Source organism: Chiloscyllium punctatum, chromosome 8, assembly GCF_047496795.1.
Source record: "Chiloscyllium punctatum isolate Juve2018m chromosome 8, sChiPun1.3, whole genome shotgun sequence".
Taxonomy (NCBI): Eukaryota; Metazoa; Chordata; class Chondrichthyes; order Orectolobiformes; family Hemiscylliidae; genus Chiloscyllium; species Chiloscyllium punctatum.
Window position 1 is genome coordinate 66,882,765 of NC_092746.1, and position 20,481 is coordinate 66,903,245.

General features: G+C 42.3%; 1 protein-coding gene across 2 annotated transcripts in view; it reads right to left on the reverse strand.

The window, feature by feature from the left end:
- The window catches only part of LOC140480611 (raftlin-like), a 111,673-nt gene extending 100,696 nt beyond the window's left edge, over positions 1 to 10,977 (reverse strand). For both annotated transcript variants that reach the window (XM_072575709.1, XM_072575708.1), the window contains exons 1-2: positions 10,787 to 10,977; positions 5,186 to 5,341 (exon numbers count right to left, since the gene is read on the reverse strand). In XM_072575709.1, coding sequence (XP_072431810.1) covers positions 5,186 to 5,330 — 145 coding nt within the window. In that variant the 5' untranslated portion in view covers positions 5,331 to 5,341; positions 10,787 to 10,977. The remainder of the gene's footprint in view (positions 1 to 5,185; positions 5,342 to 10,786) is intronic.
- Positions 10,978 to 20,481: the final 9,504 nt, after the last annotated feature.

The window sequence follows — 20,481 nt, forward strand, 5'->3', positions numbered from 1 at the left end:
TCTCCATGCCAGAAGTCTGCCCATGTCAATCAATGTTTATTTAAAATGAGCACTGATCAACAATTAAGAACTGAAGAAAATGAAAGGGTATGGGTTTAGGACAGGAAAGTGGAGTTGATACAATTTCAGTCACAATCTTACTGAATATGTGAGCATATTCGAAAGGCTGTATGGCCTAACTTTGCACCTATTTATCACCTTTTAAATCACAAAGCTGGTGTCAAAATGAAACACTCAAACTGAGCAGAAAGTCAAAAGATCTCTGAATCTAAAATTACGTGACTTTACATGAGACCAGAAGTGTCTTTTTGACCGACAAAACAATAAACGTATACAGCTGAACCTAACTGAAAATATTTAGTATTATGTTGACTCAGTATATTTATAAAAAGCTGTAATATAGTTATGTAAGAATGGATTTCAAACTTAGATGCTAAAACATGATGATAGATGATTAAATATTACATATGACATAAAAAGAGAAATTGCTGGAGAAACTCAAAGGGTCTGGCAGCATCTGTGGAAAGAGAAACAGGGTTAATGTTTCGAGTCCAGTATGACTTTTCTTCAGAACTCTGATCACACTGGACTCGGAATGTTAACTCCATTCCTCTCTTCACAGACAATGCCAGACCTGCTGAGTTTCTTCAGCACTTTCTGTGCTTCTTTCAGATTTCCAGCATCCGCAGCTTTTACTGTATAAAACATGCCGTTTCCATGCTTGAGAGATTCAGAAAAAGTCATCTATGGAATGCAGTTGTCAGCACTGGCCTATACTTGTTCCAATATTGGAGCAATAGCCTAGAATTTTGATTTATTATTTGGCAGGTTGGCAAGAGAATGAGCAGAGTTTCTTTTCTAACTCAATGTTTTTTTGTCTAATTCAAGTGATTATTTGGAATGAGATTAAAGAAATTGAATGGAGTTTAAGATGGAAGAAAAATGGCTCTACTTATTAATAGAAATGCACTTGATATGTTAAATATTACATTTTGTTCAAATCTTTATGCTATGATATATGAGGGATAGTATGGTTCATTATGGATAGTGGTTGGTAACAATATAATCACAGGAGTGGAATTCTCTTCACTGACTTGGAAACTGGAATAATACATTAGGACTTTTGTTCTCTAAATGTGATTGCTCTCCATCCGAACTGCTTATTTATCTCTTAGATTTAATTTAGTTGATTTGGCTTATCGCTCAGGTCAACTGGGATGTTACGAGTTTTCAAAATAAGAATGAATCAGAAAGACATTACATTCTTTTCTAATTGGTGTGAAGTGAATATTTGTTCCCATCTCCACGTTTCCTGAATCCTGTCTCCCCCTCAATCTCCCTTGTGTTCACGGGGAGGTAGGGAGTCAGGAATGGGCAGTGGAAGTATAATAGCTGTAAAACCTAGAAGAATAGATTTCTCAGAGGATTTGGTCAGAAAAAAATAACAGGGTTTTATTTTAATCCTTTGATTCTGTTGATTGAGAGTCTAGTTGGCTGTCGGATGGTCTTTGAGATAGAAATACAATACTGTACTAATGTGCTCCTGACCTCCTGAAATCGTGAGACAGTTGCTGCAGGCACCCTGCAACCAATTCAGTAAAGACACAGTAGAAGCCAGACCAGTTCTGCTAGGAAGACCTGCAACATCAGGCCACAGTCAGAGAACAGTGGGGAGGGAGGATGAGAGTAATTGGGGATATGGTGAGGGTCATCCATGGGAATGACTGTTGGTGAGGATTGTGGATAGACTGGGGAGGGGGGGGGGGGGTGGTTGGGAGATGTGTGGTGGGTGCAGTGGATAAATTGTTCAGGGTGGAGACTAAAAGGTAAAGCCACCATTGGCCCAAAAGGCTACAATCTCATTACAGAGAGACAACACTGGGGGTGGTTTATCCTGAGGATCACCACATCTCAGGCAAAGGATGAGATTAAGAAAGAAAGTACTTCATGGTAACTTTCCCTGGTGCAGAAATTGATCTCATGCTGTTAGAACATAGATAGAACATAGAAAAATACAGCGCAGTACAGGCACTTCGGCCCTCGATGTTGCGCCGACCGAAGCCTACCTAACCTACACTAGCTCAAGAACCTCCATATGCTTATCCAATGTCCGCTTGAATGACCATAAAGAGGGAGAGTCCACCACTGATACTGGCAGGGCATTCCATGAACTCACAACCCGCTGAGTAAAGAATCTACCCCTAACATCTGTCCTATACCACCCTCTCCTTAATTTAAAGCTGTGTCCCCTAGTAACAGCTGACTCCATACGCGGAAAAAGGTTCTCACTGTCAACCCTATCTAAACCCCTAATCATCTTGTACACCTCTATCAAATCTCCCCTAACCTTCTTTTCTCCAATGAGAACAGCCCCAAGTGCCTCAGCCTTTCCTCATATGATCTTCCTACCATGCCAGGCAACATCCTGGTAAACCTCCTCTGTACCCGTTCCAGTGCCTCCACATCCTTCCTATAGTATGGCGACCAGAACTGTACACAATACTCCAGATAAGGCCGCACCAGAGTCTTATACAACTGCAACATGACCTCAGGACTCCGGAACTCAATTCCTCTACCAATAAAGCCCAGTACGCCATATGCCTTCTTCACAGCACTATTTACCTGGGTGGCAACTTTCAGAGATCTGTGTACATGGACACCAAGATCCCTCTGCTCATCGACACTACCAAGTAGCCTACCATTAGCCCAGTAATCCATCTTCTTATTACTCCTACCAAAGTGAATGACTTCACACTTAGCTACATTGAACTCCATTTGCCACCTTTCTGCCCAGCTCTGCAACTTATCTATATCCCGCTGTAACCTGCCACATCCTTCTTCGCTGTCCACCACTCCACCGACTTTCGTATCATCCGCAAACTTGCTCACCCAGCCTTCAAGCCCCTCCTCCAGGTCATTTATAAAAATGACAAACAGCAATGGTCCCAAAACAGATCCTTGTGGAACACCGCTAGTAACTGCACTTCAAGATGAACCTTTACCATCAACTACTACCCTCTGTCTCCTTCCAGCCAGCCAATTCCTAATCCAAACCTCTAATGCACCCTCAATGCCATACCTCCGTAATGTTTGCAGTAGCCTACCATGGGGTACCTTATCGAACGCCTTGCTAAAATCCATATACACCACATCTACTGCTTTACCCTCATCCACTTCCTTGGTCACCTTCTCGAAGAACTCAATAAGGTTTGTGAGGCACGACCTGCCCTTCACAAAACCATGCTGACTATCCTTGATCACATTATTCCTATCCAGATGTTCATAAATCTTATCCCTTACAATTCTCTCTAAGACTTTGCCCACAACAGAAGTGAGACTCACTGGCCCAGTTACTTGGGCTATCCCTGCTCCCCTTCTTGAACAAGGGGACCACATTCGCTATCTTCCAGTCTTCTGGCACAATTCCTGTAGACAACGATGACATAAAAATCAAGGCCAATGGCTCCGCTATCTCCTCCCTAGCTTCCCAGAGGATCCTAGGATAAATGCCATCAGGCCCAGGGGACTTATCTATTTTCACCCTTTCCAGTATTCCCCGGACCTCTTCCCTACATACCTCAAAGCCATCCATTCTAATCACTTGTGACTCAATATTCACATCAGCAACAATGTCCTGTTCCTGAGTAAATACTGACAAAAACTATTGATTTAGTGTCTCTCCAATCTCCTCTGCCTCCACGCACAACTTCCCACTACTATCCTTGACTGGACCGATACCTACCCTAGTCATCGATTTATTCCTGACATACCTACAGAAAGCCTTATGGTTTTCCCTAATCCTACCAACCAAGGACTTTTCATGTCCCCTTCTCGCTGCTCTTAGCTCTCTCTTTAGATCCTTCCTGGCTACCTTGTAACTCTCAATCACCCCAATTGAACCTTCACGCCTCATCTTTACATAGGCTGCCCTCTTCCCTTTTACAAGGGATTCCAATTCCTTATTAAACCACGGCTCCCTCACAAGACCCTTTCCTCCCTGCCTGACTGGTACATACTTATCAAGATACTATCAATGTTAGTATCATTCCGAATCACAAATCAGCTATCCAGCCAACTGAGTTAAGCATGCTTGTGGCATTGCATAGGAAGTGCTGGATAGATTGTAGGTAAGGAAACAAACTGTAAGAGGAGAGGAAGGCCATCAGAGCAAGGGATGCCCAACAGATATGGAATAGTGTGGAACAAATGGATAGATTGTGTGGAGGTCAGCGAGATTGGGTAGGAAGTGGATAGACTGGGTTTAGATAATGACATCAGGATGAGGTGGTGCTCAGATCCCCTTATGAGGGGTCTGTGTTGTGGATATATCATAGTGGGTTTATAGATAGTCCAGGGAGGCTGCAGAAACGGAATTGATCTGTTGATAGACCTCCAGGGGCTCGGCTGAAAACAATGGATAAACCAAAAGGAGAGTGACAGCAAGAGTTGGTGGGAGTGCTGGTTGTCATTGATAGACTGCAGGGGACAGTAAATGGAGAAATACTGTGTGTGGTGATATCAGGAGGTGGCTAGAAGATTTGGGGAACCTAACTGAGGGCTTCCAATTGTGGGCTACAGTTTGTTTGGAGTGGGGTGCTGGAGGAAAAGCACCACAAGCTGTGTCAGACAGCATTTATTGTTACATCTGGCTGTTCTCATCTCCCTTCAGCTGCTGGGTTTGTTAAGCCCTGAGCAGCACAATCCACAGCAGCTAAGTTTAACACAGAGCCAAACTTGGAGGCACACTGGTTCATTAAAATACTTGAATGGTGGGCCCACTTCCAATTAGTTGCCTGTCTCAATCTGTTCTGCTAAAACAAGAAGCAGGCACATTGGAAGTGGAGTGGTGTTGAGTTTATTATTTTTGAATACATAACTGCCTCTTTCAGTCCTCTTTTATCTGCACTGAGGAGTTCAAGTGCCTCTAGTGTATGGCTCTCTGATAGTGGATAGTGTAGACACCATAGGTAGTTGAGCTTGAAGGACGACTAATGGTACAATGGTATAAGACAAGTGCTCTCCTGATCCATTACTTAGACAGGCAGTTATACCAGTCATGACAACACTCACTGAGCATCACTCACAGTCACAATATTTCTTTGACATTAACATAATTAGGCAAGTGATCAGAATCAATTCATTTTAAATTCCAACAATATGACTAGATAGCGTGACTATCACTTACCAGTCTCAGCTGTGGTGAAGTCCAGGACCTTATACTGATAGGCTATTCCCACTTTAGTCTCCACTTGTGGTCGTTTGAGAGTTGAATAGATTTTGCCTGGGCTGTTTTCATCAGGCTTCTCCAGCTTTGGTAGGCCGCAACCCATTTTGGCAGATGCTAATTCAAAATAGAAAAGGACAGAAAAGTGACAAAATTAACAGTAGACCAGCATTAAATGACACCTTTTGATGCCTCTGGGGAACTTAATAAATCATAACCAAATAAATGGTTCACAAAAGGGATGAATCGTATTCATCAAAAATGTCAAATTCAGTTTGCTCAGTAGACTTTGTCCTTTGCAACACAGTTACAGATGTACAACTATTTATCAACATTAACAATGCAAAAGGTTTTCCACATTGGGTGCTCTCTATTTTAACTGTTTCTACTTTTTTAGTACACTTCACTAATTCAAAGTTACAATGGCTATAATTTCCTATACCGTTTTTGATAAATTATCACATGATCTGGAACACAACTATTTACCATCTGATTGCTTTAAAATAGAATTTCTTTATCACCACATTCTTAATTTGCAAAACTGAAAGTTGATCTTTTAATGAGTGATTTGTTTCTTCTATCTTAGCGTATACTATATCATTGCTAATCTGTAAAGTCTAATAACTAAGAAGAATATGGAACAATACTAGAATGTACCACAGATTTTTACCCAAGATCTTTACAGATGCTGACATTTCCAGCATCTTCTGTTTCAATTGCCAATTCCTATTTAACAAAAAGACCGCTAGTAAAATTATATGTGGCTGGACTGAATACTAATTAAGTAGTGATAAAATCAGAACAGGAAGAATGAATTTACGCTTGTCTGAAAACCAAACAAGCAGACTAGACTCCTGATGAAGGGCTTTTGCCCGAAACGTCGATTTTCCTGCTCCTCAGATGCTGCCTGACCTGCTGTGCTTTTCCAGCACCACTCTAATCTAAGACCTGTGTTTTAATCCCTCAAGTCTGCACTTCTGAGTCACATTATTGACAGTGGAGACACTAATTAACCCATAAGGTGCTGCAAATAAAGTTTTATAATTTGGTACCAATCTCAATTTTTCGTTACAGTTCTAAAAAAAGTTATGATGTGAGAATTTAAAACCCATTTCTTTAATGTCACGAAGCAGGAGATATTCCTGAACAATTGATTCAAACCAGCATAAAATGTGACACAATTCAAAAATCTGTTTGCTTGAAACATCTAAGAACATAAGAAACAGGAGCAGGAGAAGATCACTTGGACCCTCCAGTTTGCATTGCCATTGGCTAAAATCATGGCTGATCCTCAAACTTAAACTCCATGTTCCTGCCCAATTTCCACATCCCTTGATTTCCTTAATATTTGAAAATCTATCCTGTCACCCATGAAAATCACCCATGCAAATGAACATTTGCAACCTTCTGGGGTAGAGAAATACAAAGATTCACAACCCTTTGAATGAAAGGCTTTCTCCTAAACTCAGTCCAAAATCATTGTTTCCTTGTCCTGAGATTATGGGTTTCCACTCATTTCAGCACAAATATTAGGATTGGGCCTGCCTCTGCTTGGCTTATTGCCTTTAGTATTTTAGCCAATGAACCTTTAATCATTATGAGGTGGGACATTTGCCCCATCCAGGTGGAAGCCCAGGCTTTACAGAATCCACAGCTCTCTAATATCAGCAACACCATGCAGAGCAATGGACACTGCTGGTACAGCACTGAGGACAGGGGAGGCAATGGCCTAGTGGTATTATCACTAGATTGTGAATCCAGAAACCCAAGTCATGTTCCAGGGTTCTGGGTTCTAGCAGATGGCAGAATTTGAATTCATAAAAATCAGGAATTAAGAGTCGAGTAATGACTCTGAAACCATTGCTTGGAAAACCTATCTGGTTCATTAATGTCTTTTCAGAAAGGAAACTGCCATCTTTATTTGACTCCAGACCCACAGCAATGTGATTGACTCTTCACTCCCTCTAATAAATGTTGGTCCAGACAGCAAAACCCTCATCCTGGGAATGAATTAAAAAGAAACCATTGAGGCATTCAGCAATGCACTGGAAACCCAGTTAAGTCTGGAGCTCAGTGGTGCCAGTTTGGAAGGCCATGACAATGGGGTGGGATGGTGGAGGTGCGTGTTAGGAAGGGTGGGAGGCAAAGAGTTGATGGAGGGAAGGAAAATTGAAAGTGCCTCAGTTTGGCACCACAGACACAGGAAAGAAGCACTGTCTCAGCTTTCACTGGCATTGGTCTGCAAGGCCAATGTGTGCAGTGACAGCATGAGCCATTTAAGGGCATTAATTGCCCACTTAATGGCCTCAACTGGACTATGGCAAAGCAGCCCACTGATGCCAACCCTACCCCATATAATATTGGGTATGGTGGGCACATCACTAATGGCATAGTACCACATTTTATGGAATGCTTTCCCACCCACAGGCGGTTCATAAAATCCAGCCCTTGCTCCTTTGCTCTAGACCCTCCAAGCAAAATCTCTGGGTCTGACATGTTTCAATCAGATCACCTCCTTTTCCATAGGCTAAAGGCCCATTTTACATAATCACTCCTCAGAGAACAAGTCGTTTATCACAGGAAACAATGTAATGATGCTTTGTTGTGCCTCTAAAAGACAAGAAGAAACATTTTAAAATTTATTTCTGAATTCTGAGTGGCTAAAGAAAGGCAAGTAGAATTTTCAGTGCCTATTGGTTAATGTTCGAGACCCTGTGGCAATTTTCACCAGGAAGATTTTCATTATTGAAACAGGCTGGGTAAAATTGGCCTGGACTTGCTTCAGCTTAATAGTTTGAAATGAGGGCTCTTGTGGTGCAGTGGTAGTGTCCCTACATCTGAGCAAGGAAGCTTATCTTTAAACAAATTTTGTGCCATGTGGTGCTGCGATCGTACAATGGTTAGTATTCTGTGTTGTGGCCAAGGGAACCATGGTTCATATCCAAGTAACAACAATGACTATTCTTCACATTATAGGCTCTTGCAGTGGAGTGTTCAAGACCCACCCTCTCCAGAGGTGTGTTATATCATTATCAACAAGTTGTGTAAAAATATCGGAAAGGTCGAAAGGTGATTCAAGTAGATTGCCGAAAACGAAAACAGCATTTGATTTAATAGATACGGGGCAACTATTTCCTCTGATGGGGGAAGCCAGAACCAGATCTTAAAATTAGGATTAGCTCAGCAGTAAAATCAAACAGTAATTTTGCACACAAAGGGTAGAGGAAATCTGGAATACTTTCCCCTAAAAAGTTGAGTAGTTTTTATATATGTATTGTTCTTTTTTTAGGTAAGTGCATCAAGAGTTATTATGAAATAATGAAAGGGAAAATTAAGTTGAGTCACTCTGACACAATTTGTATAAGTGAAAAGATAGGACTGAGTGATAATTGCCTGTTCCAACATGACCACTGTAATTTTAAGCACATTAAAATGTGCTTCATTGAGTGTTACATGCCTGCTCCACCTAGTCTCACAAAGGGATTTCTACTTCTCATCCTCTTCCCCCAGGTTTGCACTCAGTGTCCTGCCTCAGCCAGAAATTTAAATTGAAGTTTGTGTTCTAATTATATCTCTGCTTTCGAAGGAACAGATACGAAATATAACTGTGTGTGGTATTGATCCCCTTATTTAAGGAAGGATATCCACAAATTGGAGAACGTTCAGAGAAGGCTTACCATACTAGCACCTGGAATGGGTGGGTATTCTTATGAGGGATGGTTGGGTTTGATCCATTAGAGTTTAGAAAAGTAGGGAGTGGCTTGATTGAAATATAAAATCCCGAGCTTCCTGTTTCTTCCTGTGGGAGAGTCTAGAACTAGACATCATTGTTTAAAAATCAGTTTGCCCATTTGAAATAGAAATTTGACATTCTTTTTCTCTCAAAGGATCAAGGGTTTTTGGAACTCTCTTCTTAAAAAGGTGGTGCAACAGAGTGCTTGAATATTTTTAAGGCAGAGCCTGTCAGAGGTTATCAGGGGCGAGTGAGAAAGAGAATTTAAGGTTGCAATGAGACCAGCCAAGATCTTGCTGAATGGGAGAGCAGGCTTGAGTTGCCAAACAGGCTGCTCCTGCTCGTCCTCTGTAAGACTGTACAAACCTTGCAGCCTCGGCTGGTAAATGTCTCATTGCAAATGAGAAGCAGGATTTGGCAGGTCCTTCCACATCTAAGCAACCTGGGAGAATTTAACTGGCAGGCGGGTAAAGTTAAACCCACCTTCACGTTTGTGTTTAATGTTGATTTTGTTGCCTGCTAAGTCATGACAGGAACCTGATAATAGATGCAACGGATTGAAATGGCATACTTATGTTGAACATAATAAAAATATCTCCAAAGGTGACTGCGCAAGTCCCATTGTTTTTCATTAACAGCAGCTTGTAACAATTATTTTTGTATTCTTTTTCTTTCCTTAAGATTAACTTGTAAATAAAGTTATGATTATTTGTGTTCAGTGACTGATCACAGTTCTCCAATCTCATAGTAGATTGGCATTTTGGTCAGTTTTTGTTTACATCTGTCAGTTTACAAAACACAAATAGGAATTCATACACCCTCAGAAGTCACCTTACTCATATAAGGTCAGTTTTTAATGTGTTAGTGCTGGTCTCTCTAATTTAAGAGGAAACACTTCTTATACTCAGATATTCAAGTGGCAGTTCACGTAATAAGGCATCAAATGTATTTTTAGTACTTTAAAGTGTGGAATCTTTACTGTGAGATGCACAGAGCTCTGTGTAACAATGTTTTATCATCAGCTGCATTGTTGGTTTTGTTTTAGTTTTCAGTTAAATATGATCAAAACATTCTTCGTCTGAGCCTGTTAATGTCTAAGAGAGTGCTGTTTTTAATGACAAATAGAACTGCAGCCTTTAAAATAATCAACTTACAAGAAATTATAACAATGCTGTATTTGCTGAATCTTTTTCAGGAGATTAGGGAGAAACCATTAGTAAATCATTAAATGCACTTGAAGAGTTAAGTGTGCAAGTTCAGCCGAAATGTTGTTTTACTTACATGGCAATATACTCATGGTGTCAATAGGAATCAAAGTAATTCCATATGTATTAAATTTCTACAAAATTACTTATGAAAATAAAACTACCCACACAGAAACGTTAACTATTTCAAAACTAAAACTAAAACTCCCTTTATTCCATGCTTTAAAAATGATAGTTTAAATTTTACGTTTAGCTGCACAAAGAGATCACATTTCCTTTATTATTCAAGGGAAACAACAAAATTTAATATCGGAAGACAATGCCTTTCAGACCACGTTTATTTTTTTCAGACATTTGTGGACTTTGTTGGTCCATAAACAGTTAAAAGAGCGAACACTTTAGGCAGTTTCACACCTACAGTGTAACACATTTCCTGCAGTGTGTAATCAAAGGAAGCAACAAAGGATGAAAAAGGGGATCATATTCTGAAGTCCAGACAACATTCTGTTTACATTGCAGCAACACTATCGTACTTTTCATACCAGAACCAACGACTGACAGAACACAGCCGCTTTTAAACAATAACACAGTCAAACACACAAATAATGTTCTCTATGAACTTACCTGAGAAGATCTGCCAAAAAGTTGTTTCAAAGAAATCAGCAGTCCCCTTTCAAGAATTATAAGCAATCAAAATACGGCCACAATTAAAGGTACTCTCATCTCAAGATAGGAAGTTATAGATCCTCGAAGGAAACTTGGATCAGCCTTACGAGCAAGAACTCACTCAAAATGCTGAGTGTAACAAAGCACATCAAGCTGCTCCAATAAGTACATGGGGAAATTGAACCATACGCGAAACTGATCTGATTCTTACACGAATTTTACAATTGAGATTTTGGGGTCTAAATTTGTCCGTTGACTTCCTTTTGCTGTTGAAAACGTCATGCATCAAAAATCTTAATCTTCATTGCTGCGTGCTCTGTAAAAAAAAAACCACATCCTGTAACAGTTCAGTGTTTTTCTTTCCCCCTCCTGTTTCACTGGTCAAATCACAACTGCAAGATGTCGCGGGAAAAAAAAACAGTTACAGTTTTGCTAAGATCTCTGAAATAAGTGACCTAGGTATGAGGCGAACCACAGGATACCAGCCAAAAATGCATCACGCACATCGATACCAGCTGAGCTGCGTGTGTACAAGCAGCAGTTCAGTAACCAGATGGGGGCTGGCCAGCATGCTGACTTCACCCTTCAATGAAATTCATATTTTAAGACCCAGACCAGCCCCCTGAGGCTGAAATCCATTACTGAGAGCTCTGAAGGAGACTGTTAAAGAGGCAATTTACTCTTGAGACAGTCTGTGACTAATTGAAATTTCACTTAAATAAAACAAAAAGAAGATGTGCTTGTTTTGAAAGAAAAAGCCACCAGGGATTCTATGATCTGATTGATGTCAAAGCAAGGAATTTTGAGCACCAGCAGTCCCCGGAAAACTGAAGGTGTAATTACAGGAGCCAGAAACCAAGTATTTGGAGCAAATATTTTAAAAATGTCAGGACCCAGTAAACAGAGATCTGCTAAATTCAGGAATTGGGCTAAATTGATACTGAAGGGCTCTATTCATAACTGTTGCTGGCTTCATCAGAACAAGACAGACATTCTGAAGAGGTAGGTGGCACCCTGCAGTTTGGTGCACTGATCCTGAAGGTGACAGAGAGAATGGGACAGATTGATGATGAAGAACAATGGGGTGAGCTAACAGTAACTGGCTGTGGCCTTTAATTTTAATGTAGAGTCTTCACACTCCACACTAACCCCCAGCCCATGTTCGATTTTTCTCCCCCATGCTTCATCACAAGAGGCTGGTTCCTTTAGTGATAGAAACTGTGAGTTAGAGAGACCTGTAAATACGAATGGACCCAGAATCCATCAACATACTTGGAAACTGGTGGCAAGGACAAGCCAGGAAATTGTCAATAGGGGAATTCTTCTCTCAATTTACTAAACAGGACAGAGATGCAGAAACACAGACTTGAAAAGGATTCTGGGTAATCCAAGGCAGAGGACAGGGAAAAAAAACATTGTGACGGTCAGAGCTGCTCCTTTTCTGAGGTATTTTCAGTGTTGGAGCTGGTTTCCAGCAATTCTAGGCATAGTAATGATTGTTTTACATGCTATCGCATTGTTTGGGAACTTAGGGGGAAAAGATCAAAACAACAGCACTTTAAAAAGGAAGAAGGCAAACAAAGGGCAGTGACCATATGAGCAATGGTTCAAATGAAGAAAGAAACCTACACTGCTGTCTGACCCAGCAGTGACCTGCACAGCTGCTGCTTTTGCTTCTGTTTTCAAGTATCTCAGGACATCAGCTTTTGAAAGTTCTTGCCTAATACAATCAAAATTGGCCTTCCTCCAGTTTAGAACTTCAACTTTTAGATCTGGTCTATCCTTTTCCATCACGATTTTACAAACTAATAGAATTATGGTCACTGGCCCCCAGTGACACCTCAGTCACCTGCCCTGCTTTATTTCCCAAGAGTAGGTTATGTTTTGCACCTTCTCTAGTAGGTACATCCACATACTGAATCAGAAAATTCCTCTCCATCTAAACCCTTAACACTATGGCAGTCCCAATCTATGTTTGGAAAGTTAAAATCCTCTACCATAACCATCCTATTATTCTTACAGATAACTGAAATCTGTTTGGCCTCCTGCATTGAAATAAATACAGTTTAATTTATCAGTCCTACCTTGTTCTCTGCTTTGTTCCTGCTTGCTCTGACTGTTTGACTCACTTTCTTTCCTAACTCTACCAGTCTCAGATTGATCTCTTTCCTCACTATCTCCCTGGGTCCCACCTCCCCCACAACTCCCCCCCCCACCCCCACATCTCCCTGCCAGTATATTAATCCCCTTCTAATGATCCAAAAATGTGAACCCTTCTCCCATACACCAGCCCCTCAGTCATGCATTAATCTGCTCTATCCTCCTATTCCTACCCTCACTAGCTCGTGGCACCAGGAGTAATCCAGATTACTACCGTCAAGGACCTCCTCTTTAAATTCCTGCCTAACTTTCTACATTGTCCCTTCAGAATCTCATCCTTTTCCCTCTCTATGTCATCGGTTCCAATGTGTAGAATGACCTCCTGCTGGCCCCTCTCCCTCTTGAGAACATTCTGTACCCTCTCGGAGACATCCTTGATCCTTGCACCAGGGAGGCAACACACCATTCCGATTTTTTGCTGCTGTCCAGAGAAATGTCTGTCTGTGCCTCAGACTAGAGAGTCCCCTATCACAATTGATCGCTTGGAACCTGATGTACCCCATGTTACATTAGAGCCAGTCTTGATACCAGAAAATTGACTGTTCATGCTACATTTCCATAAGAGTCCCACACCCCCTACATTTTCCAAAACAGCATACTTGTTTGAAATGGGGATAGCCACAGGAGACTCCTGCGCTACTTGCCTACTTCTCTTACCTTTCTTGGAGTTAACCCATCCATGTTACTGTATTTGCAGCTCTTCTCCCTTCTTATTACTGCCATCCATCACACCCCCTAGCTCTTGCAAATTCCTCATTATTCTAGTGGTTGTTCCAACTGATCCATGTGATCTGATAGGATTTGCAACCAAACACATTCACTGCAGACATAATCATTAGTAACATGGAAACTTTCCCTAAACTCCCACATCTGTCAAGAAGAGCATATCACTCTATTAAAGGCCATCTTTGCTCCTTCACAATCTACAGACCCAGAAAATAGCACCGTCTTTCTGCCCTGAAAATCAGTGCTCTGAACTAACTTAGCACTTTTGATTTATATTTTTAAAAATTTAATCAAGAGACAATTTTCAATTAAACATATAATCAAGAAAGAACCCCACTCTATTCAGTACTGCAGACTTACAGCAAAGTAACACATTAAGAATTATGAACTTATCTGTTCCTTTGCTGATTCCTCCAAATGTGTTGCTGGAAAAGCACAGCAGGTCAGCAACATCCGAGCAGCAGGAGAATCAACATTTCCGGCAGAAGCCCTTCATTAGGAATTCCTGATGAAGGGCTCCGGCCCAAAGCATCGATTCTCCTGCTCCTTGGATTCTGCCTGACCAGCTGTGCTTTTCTAGCAACACACTCTCGACTCTGACCTCCAGCATCTGCAGACCTCATTTTTTCCTGGTTCCTCCAAGATCAGTTGTGAATTTTGCTGTTTATTAAGTTTTTCTGGATGAACTCTGATGTCCAGGGATTCATGAACTCAAAGAGCAAAGGCAATAACTGTGCAGATTCACTGCTGTGTCAGTTAGCAGGTTTCTCTCTCTCTCTCTCTCTCTCTCTCTCTCCCTTCTGACCATCTGCTTGTTTTCTTTGTCTGCCTTTCCTCCTTTTAAAAGTGCTGTTGTTTTGACTTTTTTTCTCCAAAGTTCCAAAACAATGCAACAGTATATCAAATAGTAATTGCTGCTCCTGGAATTTGAGGAAATCTCCTTCTTACAGCCACAATTTTTTCCTGTCCTCCATCTTAACAGAGTGCAGAATATAGTGTTACAGCTACAGAGAAGGTGCACGGAAAGATTAAATCTAATATCTGAGAGGTATGTTCCTAAGTCTACTAACAGCAGTGCAGAAGGTGTTCTTGAATCTGTTGGTATGTGTTTTCAAATTTTTGTATCTGCTGCCCAATGGAAGAGTGTGGAAAAGAGTATAACTGGTGTGTGAGGAGTCTTTGATGATGTTGGCTGCTTTTTCAAGGCGGGTTAGTATAGACAGAGTCAATGGATGGAAGGCTGGTTTTCTTGATAGACTGCGCTTTGCTCACAACTCTCTGTAATTTCTTGCAGTCTTGGGCAGAGCAGTTGCCTTACCAAGCTCTGGCATCTGGCATCCGACTAACCACGGACATATACTACAAGCTCATCGACCCCCACAGCTACCTAGACTACACCTCCTCCCACCTTACCTCCTGTAAAAATGCCATCCCTTGTTCCCAATTCCTTCACCGCATCTGTTCCCAGGATGACCAATTCCACCTCAGAAAGTCCCAAATGGCCTCCTTCTCCCACGGTCGCAACTTCCCTTCCCACAAGGTTGATGAGCCCCCCAGTGCAACTTGCCCACTTCACAGACCATGGCCCTTGAACACCACCCCACCCAACGCAACAAGGACAGAGCCCCCCCCAGTCCTCACCTTCCACTCCACCAGCCTCTGCATACAATGTATCATCCTCTGCCACGTCCGCCACCTCCCAACGGACCCTACCACCAGAGATATACCTCTCTCCACACCCCTATCAGTGTTCTGAAAGGACCATTCCCTCCGCACCTCCCTCATCAGGTCCACAACCCCCGCACTCCACTCCTGGCACCTTTCCCTGCCACCGCAGAAAGTGCAAAACCTGCACCTACACCACCCGCCTCACCTCCGTTAAAGGCCCCAAGGGATCCTTCCACATTCATCAGAAATTTACCTGTACCTCTACCAATGTCATCTACTGCATCCGTTGCACCCGGTGTGGTCTCTACATCAGGGAGACTGGATGCCTCCTTGTGGATCGTTTCAGAGAACATCTCTGGGACACCCGCATCCACCAACCCCACCACCCCATGGCTAAATACTTCAACTCTCCTCCCACTCCGTCAAGGACATGCAGGTCCTGGGCCTCCTCCACCGCCAAACCATTATCATCCGACGCCCAGAAGAGAAACGTCTCATATTCCGCCTTGGGACCCTGCAACCGTACTGGATAAATGTGGATTGCAACAGCTTTCTCATTCCCCTGCCCCCACATTATCCCAGTCCCAAACCTCCAACTCGGCCCTGCCCTCCGGACCTGTCCATCACTCCCCTCTCTGACCAATCATTCTCCCTCACCTTCATCCACCCATCGCTTTCTCAGCTACCTATTGCCAAACCCCACCCCTCCCATTTATCTCTCACCCCACCCATGAGCCTCATCCTGATGAAGGGCTTATGCCTGAAACATCAATTCTCCTGCTCCTCGGATGCTGTCAGACCTGCTGTGCTTTTTCAGCATTACACTCTCAACATCTGGAAGAGATGTCAATTACAACACTGGCATCTACCCGATGATGTGGAAAATTGCCCAGGTATGTCCTATACACAAAAAGTAGGAGAAATCCAACCCGTGTTCAAATGCAACAAGATCTGGGTAATATCCAGACTTGGGCCTATAAGTGGCAAATAATATTTGTGCCACATAATGCCAGTCAATGACCATCTCTGCTACCATCACTGAATGCCCCACTATTGACAACCTGGTGGTTACCATTGAAAAGAGACTCAACTGGATTCACTATACAAATATGGTGGCTACCAGAACAAGTGAAAGGCTAGGAATACTGCAGCAAGTAACTCACCTCCTCATCCTACTGTCCATCTTCAACAAGGCAGAAGTCAGTAGTGCAATGGAATACTTTCCACTTGCCTGGATGAGAGCAGCTCTAATTGCATTCAAGAAGCTTTTACACCATCCAGGAAAAAAACAGCCAGAGAGCCAATGGATGTTACCTACTTGGACTTCAAGGCCTTTGACAAGGTGGCACACAGGACACTACTGACGAAGATAAGAGCCCATGGTGTCGGAGGCAAGGTGCTGGCGTGGATAGAAGCTTGGTTGTCTGGCAGAAAACAGAGAGTGGGGATAAAAGGGTTCTTCTCAGGATGGCAGCCAGTGACAAGTGGTGTTCCGCAAGGCTCAGTGTTGGGACAACTTTTCACTTTATACATTAATGATCGCGATGAAGGAACTGAGGGCTAAGTTTGCAGATGATACAAAGGTAGGTAGGGGGACAGGTAACATTGAGGAGGTGGGGGGGCTGCAGAAGAATTTGGATAGGTTAGGAGAGTGGGCAAAGAAGTGTCAGATGGAGTACAACGTGGGAAAATGCGAGGTCATACACTTTGGAAGGAAGAATAGAAGCATGGATTATTTACTAAATGGGTTGAAAATTCACAATCCTGAAGTGCAAAGAGACTTAAATGTTCTAGTGCAGGATTCTCTCAAGGTAAACTTGCAGGTTAAGTCAGTCGTTAGAAAGGCAAATGCAATGATGGTATTTATTTTGTATATAAAAGCAGGGATGTCCTTCTGAGGCTCTATTAAGTTCTGGTCAGAACATATTTGGAGTGTGGTGTGCAGCTTTGGGCCCCATACCTCAGGAAGGATGTAGTGGCCCTGGAGCATGTTCAGAGGAGGTTTACGAGAATGGTCCAAGGCATGAAAAGCTCAACATATGAGGAACGTTTGAGGACTCTGGGTTTATACTCAATGGAATTTAGAAGGATGAGGGGGGATCTAATTGAAACATGCAGAATACTGAATGGCCTGGACAGAGTGGATGTTGGGAAGATGTTTCCATTGGTAGGAGAGACTAGGATCCGAGGGCACATCCTAAGAATAAAGGGAAGAGATTTTAGAATGGAGATAAGGAGACACTTCTATAACTAGAGAGTGGTGAATCTATGGAATACATTGCCACAGAAGGTTGTGGAGGCCAGGTCACTGAATATATATTTAAGACTGAATTAGATAGGTTCTTGAGTATCAAAGGGATCAAGGGTTATGGGGAGAAAGTGGGCGAATGGAATTGAGAAACTTATCAGCCACGATTGAATGGTAGAGTAGACTCGATAGGCTGAATGGCCTAATTTCTGCTCCTGTGTCTTATGGTCTTGTGGTCTTACAGTTACAAACATCCACTCCCTCTACTGCCCACGCTCAGTAACAGCAGTACGTACAATCTGCAAGGGGCAGCATGATGGCTCAGTGGCTTGCACTGCTGCCTCACAGCGCCAGGGATCCGGGTTCAATTCCATCCTCAGGCAACTGCCTGTGTGGAATTTGCACATTCTCCCCATGTCTGTGTTGGTTTTCTCTGGCTGCTCCGGTTTCCTCCCACAGTCCAAAAATGTGCAGGTCAGGTGGATTGGCCATACTAAATTGCCCGTAGTGTAAAAGGATATGTAGGTTAGGTGTATCAGCCATGAGAAAATGCAGGGCTATAGGGTGGGTGTGGGTGTGGCTGTAGGGATTCTATGCTACTAAGATGTGCTGCAGAAAGACAGCAACTTCCAAATGCACGACCACTTCCATCTCGAAGGCAAGGGCAGTAGATATATGGGAACACCACCACCTGTCAGTTCGCCTCCAAGTCACTCACCATCCTGACTTGGAAATGTATTGCCGTTTCTTCAGTGCTGCTTGGTAAAAATCCTGGTGGTATTTGATTTGATTTATTTATTGTCACGTGTACTTACAGTCCGTTCTGCTGTAATGCACATTTCTTCAATGCGAATTGGCTATAACACGATTGAAGAATTTAGTCCATTAGCTGTAGAACTTGTCTGTATTAGCAATAATATGATTTTGGTCCCATGGTTTAAATGCAACTGTTACTACATGGTTTTTTTTATAATGTGGGATTGCATGGGAAAGCTACTACCACATTATATCAGAACAGACTATATTACAAATACAGTGAAGTGTTGTTTAGTGTCGCCACTCTCTGATGCCATCTTTGAATATAGAAAATAAACCAAAACACACAACGTAAAGCCAGAAAAATAAACAATAAAGTTCATCTTATAGTCTTATCTCAATAAAGTTTGGTGGTCTATGTAACAGCTCCCACTGCTAGCTCAGTCATGGGCCTGAATCCAGGCTCCTCCTGCCCGGTGTCTTGAGTTCCTGCTGCTAAACCGATAACATTGCTGCAAGTGCACTTCACCATGCCACTGCCATTGATAAAGAGTTGCCAATCTCCGGCACCATCAGGCCTCCACCAATGGCACTGCCATTAATTCACACTGGGCCGAACTTGCCAATGCAACAATCGCCGGTGCCGCAGGTTTCTGCACTGGGAAACCAAACTCACCGCTTCCATGGTTAGGCGCTCGGCCTACCCGCAGATCTGGAGCCTTGGTTCAGCCTGTGAGTCTGGACCAGGGGATTAAGCCTGAGACCCACTTCCTATTCGCTGGGAGACCTCGGGCCGTTTGAAGCCCCTTCCATCTTATCCTGGCGTTACTGCTGCTGCCACCAGATACTCTCTCCTTCAACATTCACTCACCTTGCTGCTTCCTGGGTCTATGCCACCACCTTCGTCTGCCATTCTGTGCAGACCCCACTCTTGCCAATGCTGCCACCGATGCCACTGCAACTGAAGCAAAAAGAGAAAATACTTTAAAGAAAAAACACAAAAAATATAGGTAAAAAGAAAAATGAAAAGAAAAGCAGATGAAAGTTGCTGAACCTCTGGCTCAGCACCCTAATGCTGCTACTCCTCTGCCACCATCTTGAAGGATGTGGATCATCTTATGGGTCAACCCACAGCCAATGAACTGCAGTGATTCAGGAAGAGAGCTCATCACCACTTCTCAAGGGCAAGTAAGGATGGGATATGAAGGCTGGCCCAGGCAGCAATATCCATGTCCCTCGAGTGAATAGAAACAAACATTTTCCTATTTTGGTTGATAATTCCATAATTCTTCTTTGCCTGCCTAATTACTTCATTTTTTTTCCTTCTCATAATCCCACTGTATTATTTTTGAATTTGTATCCTGCACTACTCTGCTGCCCAGATACTTAATCTCTGGCTCTTTCCTTTCCCTCAAATGTTCCCTCACGTCATTTATCATCGATGGTGCTTCTGTAGTATTTAGTTTGTCCTTTCCCTCTAGTGGATTAGATTTTTCCTTCACTCTGCTGAACACCATTTTAAATAGTCCCTACTACTATACCTTGTTGACAGGATTGTTGCCCAATTTATTTTCAATTCCAAGTTCCAATTTCAGCCCCTGGAGATTAGTTCTTCTCTAATTTATTAACTTGTTTTTCATCATAGTTATGTCCTTCTCTATCGTTATTAGAAATGATATATTATGGTCACTAATGCCTAGATGTTCCCTTAGTTTTACTTCTCATATATGCTCAGAATCATTCCTATTACAATATTGAATAGGAAATTCTCCATTGTTGGACCTTGAATGGATTGTGTTGGAAACATTACACATTAAAACTGCCTTTCTTGTCTTCTTTACCTCTCTCTTTTGTTAAATAGAAATCAGGGCAATTGAAATTGCCCATCATTATTATTATTTGTGATTTATTCCATTCTCTAGTTTGTCTGCATTTCTTTTCTCCACCTCCCCATGTCTATTAAATGAAGTGTAGACAGCACCCATTGGTGTGATTGATCCTTTATTATCTTTAATTCTTATTAATAGTATCCTGCTATTGTCTTTTGCAACCAATGCAAGTGTTTATCTCTGCAGTGTTTCAGAGTTTCAGTAGG